This window comes from Nannobrachium achirus (assembly GCF_963921795.1).
Source record: "Nannobrachium achirus genome assembly, chromosome: 10".
NCBI classification, from domain to species: domain Eukaryota; kingdom Metazoa; phylum Chordata; class Actinopteri; order Myctophiformes; family Myctophidae; genus Nannobrachium; species Nannobrachium achirus.
Genome location: NC_137819.1, coordinates 36,106,965 through 36,124,553, shown reverse-complemented (window position 1 = coordinate 36,124,553; position 17,589 = coordinate 36,106,965). Strand labels below are relative to the sequence as shown.

The 17,589-nt window shown below is 42.4% G+C and overlaps 1 protein-coding gene across 2 annotated transcripts; it reads right to left on the bottom strand.

Annotated features, from left to right (window-relative positions):
* Positions 1-42: 42 nt before the first annotated feature.
* On the bottom strand, positions 43-16,953 carry lypla2 (lysophospholipase 2). 2 transcript variants are annotated; one of them, XM_080734830.1, is made up of 10 exons: positions 16,945-16,953; positions 12,363-12,455; positions 7,535-7,566; positions 6,692-6,757; positions 6,104-6,151; positions 5,812-5,882; positions 3,157-3,230; positions 2,938-3,039; positions 1,983-2,159; positions 43-1,126 (listed from the first exon to the last, which is right to left on the bottom strand). In XM_080734830.1, exons 2-10 carry the CDS (start codon positions 12,438-12,440, stop codon positions 1,076-1,078), a joined length of 699 nt encoding a protein of 232 aa, XP_080590956.1. In that variant the 5' UTR covers positions 12,441-12,455; positions 16,945-16,953; the 3' UTR covers positions 43-1,075. The 2 variants fall into 2 exon arrangements, with proteins under 2 accessions (XP_080590956.1, XP_080590957.1); XM_080734831.1 differs by lacking the exon at positions 16,945-16,953 and adding an exon at positions 16,792-16,911.
* Positions 16,954-17,589: the final 636 nt, after the last annotated feature.

Sequence of the window (17,589 nt, the reverse complement as noted above, 5' to 3'; positions counted from 1 at the left end):
CATTAAGCCTTGAAATTGTGTCAAAGAACAGAACATGGTTGCAAGGGTGATAATCCACTGGTTTATTTTATTTCAATTGAGGGGGGTGGGGATATCGTTTACATATTCCAGATATTATACACAATCAAAAGGAGATGTGGGACCTTTAGTGCACTTTAATTGGGGCATATATGGGTTGCATATTCCGAACAGCCAGGACTGCCAAGACCTGACTGCCTACAGTGCACTGTTGTGGGGGCCATCATTGAGAGGGCAAGGCGGGAGACAGCATGCAGCCTTGGTGGAACCCAGTCACTCCAGATGGAACCAGAACATCCTAAACTCACTGCTTATTGCTCACCCGAACCAACCAGACCCCCGCCCGACCCATCCTGGCACCCTCCACACTGTTAAGATTCTGTATCAGGGTTGTGTGTGTATTAGGTTGCGATTATGAGGATTCTTCTTTAGTTGCATATCGAGGCAGAAGATACATTGTAACACTGGAGGGTGGTTGGCCGCAGACAAAATCGGCCAAGCAGTCAGTTAACTGACTGACCCGTGGTTTTTGTTGTCTTTTTAACTCAGAACAGACACACAGCGACAACAAGGAGGGAGATGTCGATGCTGGTGGGGTAGGAGGGGGGGATGGGTGGTGTGAGAGCTGAAAACAATTAAGAGAAAAGAAAATGGGTGTGGAGGTGGTATTAAAGACTATAGAATACAAGTTGTTTGCAATAAAGCCCAGAGGAATGTGCTATGTGACGTGGCATCTCTCCCTCCCAAAGAGAAGACTTGTGAGAACATGAAAGCACTTGGTTGGCATTATAATGAAATAAATGCGTGTTTTGAGAAACTTGTCGGGTTTTCACCGTACGAGAAGCATGGATTTTTGTCTGTGTGCGAATTTGCAAATCCAATCACTTTGCTTATGTGTGTGTGTTTGTATGTATAATCATGCGCGTGTGTTCGCTGGTTAATATGTAAAAGTATGTGGCGGTGGGGTGCTCATGGCTGTTTCCTGTGGGAGAATGGCAGGTTGGGGGGGGGGGTGAGAGGTCAGTGTCTAGGGGTCACAGTGGGGCATGAAGTGAGGTCAGATCCGAGGCAACTGCTTCTCAATGAATTCCTTTACAGCTGCCATCTCCTGCAAAAGGACAGTAATGAACACATTAATTACCAGAGATGCAAAATAGGAACAATACATATACATGAAATGTACACACATGCACACGCCCTGAGATGCTGAAAGCGTCGGATACTGGAGGTATTTACCCGTTGTTACCCGTGCTGTTACTACTGGCCATGTGCTTTGTACTTTTGGGGGATGTTCAGCCATGAAAATGAAATGCATTCTATTTTATGCATGCATATGATTGCTAATGACAGTATAAGTATGCTGATAAGTATCAGTCATTTGTACCTACTGTTTTTGAATTTGTATACAATACTAGTAAGACACCTAGTAAGACGCCCATCTGGCCAGTGATGTATATCGGACCAGTTACCCATATATGGAGACCCCTGGTACCCATATATGGAGATCCATGTCTGAACCAGACACACAGATATGGGCTGTCTTCCTCCATATATGAAGTCCTGTTAGATATGAGCTTAATATTGATGACATCAGGGATCTCCATATATGGGCATAAAAGGGATTCTGTTAAGTGTGGTTCCCATGAAATCACAACATACAATCCCTTTTATGCCCATACATGGAGATCCCTATCTGAACCAGCCACACAGATAGCCTTTGTGCTTTCTTGTGGTTTAGATCCTATTTTTTGTAGACCTTGAACTGAACTGTACTGTCCTGTAATTTTAGAACTTCTAATAAAGTATTAAATCAATCAATCAATAATAAGTATAAAGAAAATATCATTTTATATACATTGTGGATTAATAATAATTAATATTTAATTGATTTATCCCAAACAGGCAGACTTGTGTAAGTGACACTCACACTTGCAGTGAGTCAGGGCCTCTTACACACACATTACCTGAGGACAGGAACTGTGAACGAGGCTTGGATAGGTTTTGAAGGTGATCTTCTGAGGGTTGACTATGGTCTTGAGCTTGTCTGCTGTCATGGCCCCAAAGTGCACAGGGATCATGGGGTCCATCTCCCCGTGACACTGCAGGATGGGCATGTCCTTGTTAGCACTGGCGCTTGCCGCCTGGAAGAGAGAGGATGACATGTGAATTTGTGCCATAGCATTACACACACACACACACACACACACACACACACACACACACACACACACACACACACACACACACACACACACACACACACACACACACACACACACACACACACACACACACACACACACACACACACACACACACGTTTATTACCAATTTCAACCTCTGCATCCCAAACAGATGTCATTTTTATAATAACTATTTATCTTAATTAGTTTTAGGTGAAGCCAAGTTTGGCCAAGAGGTCCACACTAATATATCCAAGAATTTGATGTAATTGTTAAAATAAAGAGGTCTTGATTCAAGTGCTAGTATCAAGTAAGGAGAAACCAGAAAATATTGTAACACTGCTTCCCACACAGAAAATAAAGAAATCTTCACACTGCTGTAATGACTTTGCAATGTGTAATTTGTTGATGCAAAACTTAATCACCTCAGTTTGACCACTTGAAACCCCTACAACAGTATATACTTTGTTGTACATCAAATAGTGAAAATAGCTGATAAATAGTTTGTCTTATACGACATGTGCAGAACAGGGACACTAGGATACAGTGGTTAAGATTCACACAGCACTGCTTCCACAGTTGACATAAATGTGTTAACAGATGGAAGACAGCACATGCACAACACAGTGTACCAGAGGATAATTCCTTATCTTACAACGTCTTGACAGCCCTAGTATGTGCTATTTATGAGTCTCTAGTATTGTTAGAACCATGATATGGCTGCCATGAACTGTACCTGAGGGAAGCTCTTGTGAAGTGGTAACCAGCAACTGAGAGCCACAACACCAGCCAACTGCTGCTGGCAAGTCAGTGCAGTATACAAGGACAAAGCGCCACCCTGAGGAGGAACAGTGACATGAGGAAGGACGTAAGAAAGGAATGTTAACAACATTTAACTGTGTTGCAGAAGTTATTCCAATGGAATACTGAAGACAAAGGCAGCATAGCTCCTCACCTGAGAGAAGCCTCCAAGCAGGATACGGTTAGGAGGGATACCATTCTTGGCCTCGTGGTCAATTATGGCCTTAACTAGAGAACAGAAATGACATGAACATTTTACAAAATACTGGCAACCACTGGGTGGCATCCAAGAGAAGAATTGCAAATCAGAATTTCAAACAAACACAAGAGGCACAGATTCTCATCAAGGACATTTGCAAACGTATAAATAGTAATAAATCCTCTTGATTCCTGTGGAGCTCTGTGCGCAGATTGTGGCTCTCTTTGGCTCAGGGCTTTTAGAGCCTAATTTATTTCGGTTCGGCTCTGTCTAAACTATGATATGGCGTCAATCAGAGACAAATTAATGACGTTACCCGCCCCCCCAATCCTCTGAATGACACCATATCATAGATTAGACAGAGCCAAACCGAAATAAATTAGGCTGTAAAAGTGGAGTATTAATCGACCCTTACCCTGACAATTTCTCTTATGCAGCATAAATTATCGCCAGAGGGAGTGAGTTATCTCAGATGTACGGCTGGGAATTTGTGGGAAATATGACTTCAAATCAATATCACTATTTTTTTATTTTTTTTTCAATATCACATAACCTTTACGATTAATGGACAATTATCTGTTTTTTTGCACTGCCTTCATAGTGATCTGACAAGGTCTGTTACTCTATATTGTACATTTTACGGGCTATGTATTTTTTCATAATACAGGGTTTAAGTGGTTCATCTACTGAAAAGAGAGATTTCAGTGCTCATTACGTTTCCAACACACATTCATCTAATGAACTGTAAAAGTAGGATTAAGCTTTGTATACAAACAGTAGCTAAAGTGTGACCACTTAGCCTGACAGCTGCTATTAGTTTCCCCCCGCACACTTTTACTAAAAATGTTATCATTATGCCAATTCTTCATTTCCCCCACTTGCGTGAGTAGTCCCTGTCACTGCTGGGTCATGTGGGTGGCTACTGTAGATGAAAACATGTTCTCCAAGACACTTAAAAGTTGCCAGCTGCATCTTTTCACCCGACAGCAGGAAGTTTAACTAGGCGGGCGTAACATGGAGTTCTTCTCCCTGCTGAACAGGCAGGTACAAACCTGTAGGTGTCGCTAGTGCAGTGACAAGATTGCCCGCCACGCCTGGCTTTAAAGCCCTTGAGTCTAGGGGTTTGAGTCTCCTGACTGAATCCGCTGCAGACGCATTGCGCACTGATGGGCAACAGGGCGAGAACAGGCCCTTGGTACCATGTAAACTTTAAAAATGTCAGCACATGGTTCTTTTCCCTCATCATTCTCTCTCCATTTCCAGAGTTTGACACACACACACAGCATCATGTGTTTAATTCACTCGATAAAGAATGTTCCACCACAGGTATATATGTGTGGACGATATAGGGCATTTCAGAAAGTTAGTGTCATTTTCTTTCTAACATATATATTCAGACAATACGGATTTGAAATAAATTGTTTTGTTTTAAATCAATGCATGTATTAGCCACAAATCACCACACAATGTAGTTCTGTCTCTGTATGATGCATTCAATTAGCCCACCAGAGGACTTCCAGGAACTGAATCATGTCTACATGAGCGCCATGACAATCAAGTATTTGGGATTTTGGTTGTCACTAATCTCTTTACACCAGGGCTACCCGAAACTTGTATGCCCCAAGGACTCCTTCCAATATTTTCAACAAACCATGATGTACAGTATATACAATTGTATAGTCTTTAAACTTGAATAATAAAGTGGAAGTAACTGATTAGTGATTACTAGCACAATGTGCATATACTGTATATTTTAGTCTATACTTGCATAATGGGGATATTGTTGTCCTGATCGTTTGTTTTCTTTAGGCTACATGTGACTGAAAGAAGTGAATAATTATTATGTTTATCATGCACACACACACATTTTCGGCAGCTTTCTAAATCTGCACATTCGGTTTTATAATCAGCATGACTATAACACGCACGCACACACACACACACACACACACGCACACGTGCGCCACACGTGGAAATGATTATCTCACTTTGACATTCAGCTCATGGCAGTGCTTTTTTTTAAAGAATAACCAACAGACAACTTGAGACAAGGCACTAAATGAAACACTTTCCATTCCAACCATATGATAATAGCCATCTTTTTGTATGCTAAACCTTAACATCAGACAGTGGCCTGCATGTTAATACTTAGGTAGAGGTGTCGGGCCCAATGAGTTGTTAACACCTATTTTGTTTTGTGAGAGACCTAGCAGCATGAGATTGGGCTGAAGGCGGTTCATCTACAGATAAACAATGGTAGTGGATATTATAATATCAAATAAAAAAGGTAATTTTCGTGAGCCATGGCTTTGCAGACCAACCAACAACTATTTAGGGCAGGGTCCCCCATCCTGTGGACAGCAGACCCCCCCCTGGTTGCCCTAAATGGTCTCACCATGGGGCTCTCAAAGTGTAAATGTAAAGAAAATGTAGAAGAATGACTATTCAGATCATAAGTTTCACTCTCTCCACTGTTATATCCCCACCTACAGTATAGACTCTATAGAGTTGCAGAATTCTGTACTAAATCTAATCCAACAATAAAAGTGTAAGTGTTTGGCATTATTATTTTTTTATTTTATTTTTGTTTTTTCTCCAAAGGGAACTCACTGTTCTCTGCTGCCCTCTTGATACCAGCTTCATCCTCTGGGGAGTCAGGGCTTAGACCCATCAGGTCAAACCTGCACACACACGCACACGCACACACACACACACACACACACACACACACACACACACACACACACACACACACACACAGACACCATTTCAGTAAGCAAATACATAAATTGGTATTATTGTCAATGATTATGCGTGTCTATTATCTATTATGGTTTCCAGACAACCAACAGAGTGCAGTGTTTAGCTGCAACGTTGTCTTTTTTCTATGACGCCAACTTACCACGAAGGCATTGCCATCTTCATATTGAGAGTGACAGGGATTCGGGGCCTGAGGATACATAACATAGTATGAGCACAAAAGGTTGGAGGATAAAAAATGGAGTAAGAGGGCAAAAGAGAGGAAGGCTAATGGTTTAGTTGTACGCTATGTCGCTCATCGATTATAGCAGATCTACAACCTCATAACATATAAGCATGAATGTATTGTGTCAATCCGTTATTTTGAGTGTGTATAAATCCCCCATAACCTTTAAAAATGTCAAGAGCACAGACAGAGGAGGAGAGGGTGTGTTAAGTTAACATGCTAACACTGCAGCTGGGTTAGTTTACTGTCAGTTCCACGTTTCCAATGTCTGAGTTAAATTAACACTGTGGACCAGCAAGCCACTATAGCGACATCACCGATTCATAGGGCTGGTGCAGAATTCAATCTGACTGGGTAGCAGAGTGTTCCACAAGCCCCTCTGGTTCAAGAAGTTCAAGAAGTTGGAATCCCCGGTGACCAGTGACTGGCCCAGGGCCGGCCATGGAAACAGATGGACAACTCATAAAATGCAGGCAGACGGACACAGATCAGAGACAGACTTACGCATGGGGGCAGATGTACTTGACATGTGGCAGCCGGATCGCCGTCATGGCGTCTGCCCACCCGTGCCTGTTGGGGAGGGGGAAAAAAAGAGTGATTTTGTTCTCTTCTAGTTCGTCCACATAAGCTACAATATAATGCATTGTACAAGGCAATATATTGGCTGTGAATGTAGAAGCAGACAAAAAATGTACAAGTGGGAGGCTACTTTGAATGAAGCTATCCACTAAATAGCATGCGACAAACGGGTTGTTCATTATCAGTAGATTTATATTAAAAAACTGATAGTCAGAAAACATGCCTCAGGGTGTTCACAGGAGGCTTAGGGCCGATGCATACTCCACTTTTAGAGCCAAATTTATTTCGGTTCGGTTCGGGGAGTCACAAAAACTCAGCAGCACCAAACACTGCAAACAGTCAAATTAATGACAGTACCCGCCCAATCAAACCTCTGAATGAGGTCATATTGTAGTTTAGACAGAGAGGAACCGAAATAAATTGGGCGGCATAGCTCAGCCAGGGGTAGAGAAACCGTTATTAGAGCATGAAGGGTTCCCAGTTAGAATCCGGGCTCCCCCTGAGTTAATGTTGAGGCAAGACTCTGAACCCCTAATTGTTCCCGGTGAGGTTGGTGCCTTGCATGGTTTCCTCCGCCACCGATGTATGAATGTGTGTGCGAATGGGTGAATGTAATGCACAATCTATGTAAAGCGCCTTGGATAAAAGCGCTATATAAATGCACCATTTACCATTTAAATTCGTCTCAAAAGTGGAGTATGCATCGGCCCTCAATGTACAGGAATTGTAGTAGTAGTAACTGGATGTAAAAAATAAATATGAGCTCACCCTGAGTCTCCCAACCCATGAAGGAAGATTACCTGACAAGAGAAGCAAATGGGAACATTTTTACAAATAATTTCAGAGCACATCAGTCATCCTATGCACCTTTATTCACATATTGGGTGGGTTGCTCACATCCAGTCGTTGGTGCTGGACACAGTGACAGTTCAAAAGAATAAAAGTCAACACTACAGCACACCCCCCGACCCCCAAAAAAACATCTCCAATAAACACCTTCTTCAACCGCCTGTGTAAACAGGAAAACATGTCTACCGTCCTTATGAGAAGGCGGTGGAAATGGATTGGACATGTAATTCGTAGAGAGCAGGACAACATGATCTAAACTGCACTTCACTGGACACCAGGCGGTAAGCCAAAAAGAGGCCAACCCAAGAACACCTGGCGTAGGACAGTGGAGGGAGAGCTGAAGACCCTGCATCACACCTGGGGTTCTATAAAGACGCTAGCCCAGAGCAGACAGGAGTGGAGATCTGTTGTGCTGCTCTAAATAAATGCCAAAGGACAGTAAAACAACAGCATTAGGGCTGTCACGATATGATATTTTACATGACGATTAATTGTCACTCAAATAATTGGCGATTTAATTGTGTTTTTGTCGTTGATAATTACATTTCTGTTTGGCTTTTAGGCTTTGAAGTTGTATATGGCAGATATGACACATAACCTAAACACACAAATAAATTACTGACATATTTGACAACTTACTACTTAAAAAATAACATTGATAGTGGAAATAGCCGATCTACAAGCTCACAACGCGTCGCATTGCGACGCGTTGTGAGCTTGTAGATCTGCTATTTCCACTATTTTTGACATTTTTCAACATTCACGATTATGACGATTATATAAATCGACTAAATAATTGCGATAATGTCAAATAATCACGATTAGACGATTATGTAATAATTGTGACAGCCCTAAACAGCATTGGTCTTAAGTGTTTACTTTAACCCATTTTGGGCGGGAACCCCTTTTGGTGTTTTTAACCTTCAAGACAGGAACCGTTTTGGTTTTTCAGAAAATTTAGGTCATGATTTAGATGCCGTTTTTAGAATCTGCTTCAGTCCTAATTGGGTTAAAACAGAAAATATGACATGGCCTACGTAATTTCTTCACATAACCTCAAAGAGACACACACATCATGGTGCAGTGGCTGTTCACTGTCAGTTTAGCAGTGATATCGATTCCGCAAACTTAACTTGCACATCTGTCGATACAGAGTACTGATCCGAAACCAGTGTGTAATTAAAACAGATCAAGGACAGAAAAAGTCCAGGGTCCATCTGGGTTCCTTGATAGGGTTTCAAATGGACCCTTACAAGTCTGTAATTCTCAGATTTTTGGGGATCCTTGAAATAAAAAATATATAAGGTTCCACGGATCTAGGAATAAAAATGCCATTATAATTATTTAAGTGCAGCGACAAGTTAGTACATTTATAATGTAAATAAGTAAATAAGAGTATAACACAGTCATTCAACATCAACTGAAGCATTCAGAATTTGACTGTAAATTAAATATCATCATATCAGAATGGCATAGACTGGCATACTTGTGATACCAAAGTGAATGTGGTTTAATGAAGACCTTTAGGAATGCAATCATGAACAAAATATTCATGCACAAAAAGCAATGGGGAGGAGAGGCAGTGGGCAGCAGGGGAAAAACCTGGAAATAAGAGAATTTATAACCCACAATTGTGTGCCATTAGTGTAGTGTTACAGTACATCATGTACTGGACCTAATAAGCCTGGCTGGCAGCGGCTGCCTGCTTGTGCCAAATCAGAAGGAAAAGAATGTCAATCTATTGTTGCCAAGAAAAGCTCGCCATTTTCCTAAACACGCAGAAACATCAACAAAGAGAATAATAATTCATGCGTTCTGAGTTACTAAAACAAGGGCACAATTCAAAGTTCAACCGAAGAGTAGTATGCTTCAGTTTTGATGTATGACTGATAAAAGCAGACAGAACTTTCCCATTGAACACCAGTACACCAAAGGGGCACGTTTGTTATCCATAGCTCTTTAGCTGCACCTGGATTTTCCATAGTAGGCAGTAGTTCTATTAGTAAGATTAACCAAAGCTGAAGTTGAGTGATTATTGAAGGTAGAGAATTTTGTGCACAGTCTCCATGTAATGTCAAGGTGTATAGTGATCATGAGCTCCTCTAGTCTCCCATAAATGAAACCTTTTTCAAATATATTATATGAAAGTTGTCCGATCATTCTTCAATTGTAATGGAAGGTGGCCTTAAAACAAGTGGGTTAATGGATATTGTATTCAGGTTCATTTATAAAGTGCTTGACACATGCATGACACAGAGCAAAGGGTTACTTTTAGTTTACTAACAGCTTAAGTACCATGCATAGTAGTACATAAGGACCGCAAGAATACACCAGAAACGGAGGGGAGAGTGATTTAATCCGGTTCCTCCGGCCGTCCGGACGTAATTGATTGTCTCCGTAACCTTACGGACAACACTCAACCCGACGGATAAAAACCGCTAAAAACGTACGTACACATGAACTACCCGTGGCGAACTTTTGTCAACCGTGGGGGCAGTAGTGAGGGAGAAATGTTTCGTCTTTTTCTGGTCTCCATTTCGTATGTGGAAGTGACCTCATGCATTACCGTGGGCATAAAAAAAAAGAAAGAAATCAGTAGTGACCAACAACACGCTGAACAGTAGTGAACAGGCCAGGACACAGACCCGTTGCCAGCCTAATCAGCGCTCTCTGCCAGCTCTCTCGAATGTGTCTCTCTCCACTCCCGCGCACGCGACTTTTGCTTGTCCATTCTCCAGTCCTTTTTGAGCGGTGGTCACAACGCTCCTATACGTGGCCGTGTGTGTGGGTATGTCTGTCTCCGTGTCTGTCTGTCTGTCTGTCTGTCTGTCTGTCTGTCTGTCTGTAGCCTGCAGTAACCTTTTCTGACCACACATGTTAAGGGAGGGGCGCTGTTGTTCAGGCCAGGCCAGACCAGGCACACACACACACACGCACACACACACACACACACACACACACACAGGGGGGAAGGGGGGGGGGGGGGGAACCACCGCTCAGTTCACACGGGTGTGATTTTTATATTATATCCAGATAGCATAGCACAGTGTCTAGCGCCGATGGGAGAGTGTTTTCTGCAGGTCGTTCAATCCGAGTGTATCTGTCAACAATGAATGTAGGCGCTAGGCTAGCCTATGTAGCATTTGCTCATTGGGAAGATGCATTTGGGTGCCATCTAGTGGATACAGTATGTACATAGGATTTATTGAACCTAATCTTAACACAGAGACCGTACTGTACTATGCGTGTCGACGCAATTACCGTACGTACTGTCTGACCCCCAAACGTACACAAAATCAACCATACGTAACTATAAATGGCCCTTTAGATGGCAGTTACTAAGGGGACAATGGGGGGGGGGGGGGGGGGGACATGTAATTATTCAAAATGTCTGTAGTGTGGTTGGCGTGATTTAAATACAGTCACACTCTAGAGGTGGAGTAGCCAACGTATGCTGAGGTGTCAGACGTGTCAACTACCATTGTTTTCTTACAGATTGTGGGCTTTTTTGGTGTGTAGCTTGTTTGACGTAGGTTACGGTCACACATACAGGTTACAGTCACACATACATGCTGGAGAGGGAGTAGCCAAAATATACCACGGTGGCAAGAGTCAAGACGCGTAAACTACCCCTTGTCGTCTTGCGGATTGTGGGCTGGTTTTCTGGTGTGAAGTTCGTTTTACTTAATGTTGGAATGGTTGTCTCGCCGAAATAAAATTACGAGCAAAATGCAAAAAAAAAGCAAAAGTGGGAACAACACACTTATTTCTTATTGGTTAACGCCTGGTCAAAATTCACTAATGTTGAAATCAATGCTTCAGACACGTTGAAAATGGCACTCATCAAAGTGAATCTCCACTTTGTGGCTCCAATAGAACGGAAGTGAACGGAAGCATTGGGCACACATGTGCATCAGATGCACAAGCTTCTGCCCAGAGAAAAAGGGTATTGACGGTGCTGAAGTGTGTGAAGTCCCAGGCGTGTGAAGAGTCGGGTTCAACATTGCTGAACCTGGACTGGGCACCAACCAATCAGAAACGTCTTGCGTTGACCCCACTTTTGGCAGCCATTTTGCTTGTAGTTTTCTTTCAGACAGCCAACACTCCAATGTAATTCAAACAAACCACACACAGGATAACCGGCATTCCTGCCAGTACGGTTTGATGATTTGGCATGCATTGCAGATGTGTTGGCTGAAGCGCCATGTGTGACTGTATGCTGACAGTCTCTGGGCTGGGTGTGTGAGTTAATCAATGCACAATGGATAAGTCACTAAAGTCAGCCATCCCCACACATGCTAATTTTAATGTACTTCTGCTCTTCTCTGAGTGTGTGGGCATGGCTGAAGCCAGAAGCCAGATTAATAGCAACATAAATAGAATTAAAGTAGTCGAGTCACAGGGATATTAATATTGCATCAATAACATTTACTACGGATCTCATGTGTTTGTCCAGTTTTCGTCAGTGTATGGGTGTAGAGAAGGATTTTCTGTGTTGATTGCGCATGGCACTACATGGCTAAAGAAAAAACACGATACAACAAACCAGGTGTCTACACAACAACCAAAAGTTGCATCAACAACTAATGTATTAAGTCACAGTTTCCTTGAGCAGTAGCACAATCACAGAATCACACCCATGTCTCTCCTCATGGTGTCCGAGAGGCTCTTAGCTTTCTAAGCTACCATAATCAAATAAAAAAAGAAAAGTGAATGTGTGTTGTGTTAAGAAACGGCGTTAACTCACTGCAGCGGTCTCCTTCTCCGTCCCAGACACCGTCACAGCCTCGGCGAGCAGCGGCACAGACATGTTGTTGCCACACATACACTGTAAGGGGGGCTGGAGGACAACAACACAGCAAAGAGTCAAGTTCATTGATTATTTAATGAGACATAATGAGAAAGCACAATGCCAATATTTTAATCAGTCTATATCATCAGTCCCATACCTTTTAGCTCGAGACCCAAAAGAGAGATTAGACGTTTGCCTGGGAGGCAAATCTATTTTCTTTTTTTTTTACTATAATTTTTATCCCACAATTTTGTAACCTATTTTTTCACCCAGTGCCAATTGCCTAAGCTGTAGTCCTGGTTTCTACTCTCCCTCTGCCACGCCTGGGGAGCCCCGGCTGGCCAGGGGTAGGCGGTATAGAAACCAGGACTACTGCATATTTTTGTGAGGGTATCTAGCCTAGGAGACATGGGGAGAACATGGCAAACTCCACACAGAAAGGCCCTTTTGCCAACCCCACCTAGTGTGTGGGCGCTGATGACGCGGAGGAGGAAACACGCCCCCAACGCACACAGCGTCCCCCGGCGGGATATCGAACCCAGGTTTCTACTTTATGGAATTTCTTAGATGTATTTATTAATGAAATTACTTTTATTTTAATTAAATAACTTTTTTTATTTGATATTTTTAATGTTTTTAAAGCTATACTGTGTAAGTTGCTCAACTGGTGGTCTGTAGCAGTATAGCAAACCGCGGTCGCGTTTGCTTTTTTCGTCCGTTTTTCGCTCGCGGACCGGGCCGTCAGACCACCGCGTCCGCCTCGCCTCGCCGAGACGCTTTCAATGAGGTCTCCCGTGTCCTTCTACGAGCAGCGGTTGGGGAGTTACATGCTAGACTCCTCCAGTGTAAACACTGCAGTGTACTTCCTGAAGGCGTGTTTCCTAAACCCACCAGAGAGCCCGGCAGTGTATGTTCTGCGCTGTGATTGGCCGGCAGTGTATAACCCTCGCTGTGATTGGCCGGTAGTGTGATGACGCAATTTTTCCGCGAAAACCGGTCCCGGGCAGGGATCATAGAAAACATATAAAGAGAAGGCTTTAGAAGCTGAAAATAACGGAGTGGGGGTTCTAAAACTTTAGCGATTTAACAGCTAGGACCATTTTAAGATTTGTTTTATAAAAAAAGTTACATGGTATAACTTTAAATAATAAGAAACCAAAAATGAAGGGACCAATAAAAATCTGTCCGCGACCCACAAATGGTCCTATTGTATGGGAACCAATGGTCTATATGATATTAATAAGTTAAGTCTACACAATTTTGGCAACAGACTGGTGACACAAGTTCAGGTAAACAGGTTCTTTGGCAGCGACAGGTTTGAGTCATAAGGCTTTCTCAGCCTAAAGGCTGAAAAATGAGCTCACGACGCATTGTGAGCTTGTAAATCTGTTATTTTCAGTGAGTCAGGCAAAGCATCAGCGTCTTGAAACACAGTGATGCGACGTCGGCATTCCATCTCCAGAGCGATAGCTCTTTAAAATCTGGAACACGCATTTTGTGCATGCGTTTCTTCAACACCACAACACAACCTGAACCTACAGTTGCAGTTTAGGGCTTTTAGGCGGCCTAAATGCTTATAGACAATGGATGTCAATGCACACGTCTTTGTGACAGTCTAAACATGGGTAGCTTATCAATACGGCTATTCAGTATTCACACCCACCCCCCTGCAGCACAATGGCCCCAAACACATACCAGTACCACACTTTATGGAAGTGCTTTTGAACTAAAAGGGAGTCACGTCACGAGAGGTGGGTGCGGGGGCGGGGGTATTGCAGTCAGCAAGTCGCGGGATTCATTAACCAAATGAAACTCTACCCCAACTCTGTAACCATGCCCCATGTTATTAAATGCAAACGCCTGCAGATTGCCCGTTTAGCTAGTATTGCTACTATTGTGAGTCAGACTCAGACACTCGGCTGATAACAGCTTATGATCATGATTGTTAAACAGGCCCTTGCCTGTTTATTATCTATATACCGTTTCGTTTTCACTGATGATTTGATGGTGCAAGGGAGTGGTAGGGCTCTAAAGTGTATTGCTGTCTGGGGAGACAGGGAAAAGATTCAAACAAAAAGGGACAAGGACAGGTTAATGTGTAAACACCAGACATGATTATAATTAAGGTTGCGATTTTAACCCAAAGCCACAAGCCTAATGATCAAAAGATGTGTTTGTCTAGCACAGTGGTTCTCAAAGTGGATTCCAGGGACTCTGTGGGGTCTAAATTGACCCATACAGGTCTGTAACTCTGACAGGGTACAAATGGAACCAAATGAATCATTATGTTCCATTTGTACACTGTCAGAGTTAAGGGGAGACCTTGAAATTTGAAAGTTTGAGAAACACTGGTCCAGCAGCCTGGGAACCCTTACCCAGCATAATTTGGCATATATATGGCTAAATAGCAAGGAAGCCAGGTCTATTTTGGGACACTGTGACCAGAGATAATACAGTTATTATTACCCTATGTGAATGAAAAAGATGTAGATCTGCAATTTACAGCGCACAACACCTTTGTACCACAAAGTATGAATTTGAGTATGAGTCTAAAAAGTCTGAGTATCTGAAAGTAATAGCAGTTGGTACCACAGTAATAATTACTTCTGAGCCATCAAAAAATAAAAATCGAACAGAAGGAAACCTTATGTTTTTGTCTAGTTTCTTTATTGACTTTATCATTGGCCACCATCTGTTTGGGAATGTAAAAATAGCAACGGGATGCTTGCACTCTCATAATGAAAAGAGCCTTTCTTCAAAAAAGAGAAATACCTTAAGTTACAACACGTACCTGACTTATTTAATAAGAATTAGTTCGAATCATTAACTAAAAATCTGTCTCACATTTAAGATCATGAATGGCAAGATTATAATAAGATAAAGTAAAGACACAGAGGTGGGGAAGATGAGAAAGAAAGAAAATAAGAAAAACGAATGGGGGTGATAACGAACATGAACTGGCACAGTACCTAGATGTTCCGACTATCTGGCCAATGATAACAAGTAACCTTGGCTGGCTCTCATTCCTATTTTTTAGATTAAGGGTACCATAACATGTGTTGTGTACATTAGTAAAATGTTGGTGATTAGCTCTTCTATAGCTATCTCCCTTACATAGTTCCTAACTATAAGGCCCAACAGGCCTGGGTAACAGCATAAAGCTCTCTAGTCTATGTGATTACTGAGCCATGTTCTTGGAAACAATGAGTCTCTATCCCACTGCTTAGAAAGATCTAATAGTTCAACAGAGGGCCTGTTCAGAAGTGGCATGAGTGCATATCCGCGTGCCTAGTCTAAAAAGAGCGTGTCTTAAAAAAAATACTAAGAAAGGTTTGTTTGTAACTCAATCTCTGACTTTATGCCCTCTCTTAAAAGCATAGCCTACTCTAATTCCATTAAGCCAGCTATCTTATGTTGCTACTGCCTTGTTTAACCTGCTGCAATATGACACACACACACACACACACACACACACACACACACACACACACACTTCTTATACCTGCCCAGTTATACTTCGAAGTCGTGCCAGCAATAGCAAATAGTGGAAATGTACCTATGATGACTACAAAAGTGTACCTCGCGGAATGCCATCAAACATTTACGTATGACCAAAAAAACGTCGAGGTATTTGAAGGACCAAGGCCTTTAGAGAGAACATCACGAGTCAACATGTATGTAGGCAGCTGACTTGAATTTTATTCAACACCAAAATGGTAAAGATGTGCGGCCCGTTTGACGTCAAACGATTGAATTTGCAGTTCTGATTCAAAGCACACACACACACACACACACACACACACACACACACACACACACACACACACACAGAGAGAGAGAGAGAGCACAGGCCATTGTGTTTTAGCGTTATTGATGACCTGCTGGTGTCTTGACAATGATACCGCTTCAGCGCTATTGATATTGAACACAAACTACCAGCTAACCGACCGGTGCTATAGTGGATTGTCACAACAAACTACCAGCTATAACCCATCCGTGTGGTGGTGGATGGATGGATTGCCTCCACACTAGCATTATGACCTTTCCGAGCTACAATATCAGAATAGAGGAAGGAGGCTGGGGGATGAAGAGAGACAATGGGGGTGAGGAGGAGGGAAGCAGCTTAGCTCGCTGGTGGTTCACATTATGCGACACCATCGACACTGATGGAATTCAGCAGGAAAGGGGGGAAAGGATCAGTGCAAAGCCTCCAGTACCCATTGAGCTGGATAGAGTAACATCATACTACAGGCCGGCTTAATCCCGTTTACATCTACACAATGAACCGTGCTAGTGGTGCTAGCTAACACACACAATTTGTATTGTCTTTTCCTCCCCGCTCCCAGTCTGCCTGCCCATTTCAGTCTGCTTTCACATAGCCTACGTTGCGAATCAGAGGCTGAATTTTGGAACATTCTTTGCCCAAATGGAACCCATTCGGACCATCTAGAATCGAAGGTCCAGATTGCTTCGGTTCGACCAGGGTAAAGTGGTAAAAATTAAACCGCGGCCCGCTTAGATAAATTCATACACTCACCGCTTGCTGTCCCAGTTTACAACGGAACTTCCGCTCATGGCGCACAGGGGCGGGGCTTCCCTTTAGTGACGTCACTATGTAGAGCCATGCCTTTTCTCGCTCTCAGCCTCATGTCATTATTTTACACACGGACACCTCTACACATCTATTGCCATTTATGAAAATAGCTGCTCTATGTACGATTAATGCACTGTTATATTTTGTTGTTGGTGCTGTTTTGCAAATTGTAAATGATGTATTTACCAGAAAACGTGCCACACAGACAGAGAAAAATACTAGTTGACTAGATTCCATTTTCTGAAGCAGATAATCTGAAGCAGATGAAATTTAAGATTAATGAGAGAAAAACTATATAATAATATCAACTGAACTAACAGGCCTACTCTAAATGAAATCGTAAGTGGAAATCAAAATAATGTTACATTTCTCTTTATTCCAGAAATAAACCTGTAGCATTTTAGAATGAGCTTCCATAAGGGTCTTTTAACAAATTCCCAACCACCACAACAACATATTGCTGATATATAAACTTACACATCCTGGAAAATTCACAGACAAGCCGCAGCAGACCGCATTGAGCCACTCTTCATTAATAATGCAATGAAATCATGAATCAAATAACCCTTAGTAAAAGGAGAAAGGCAC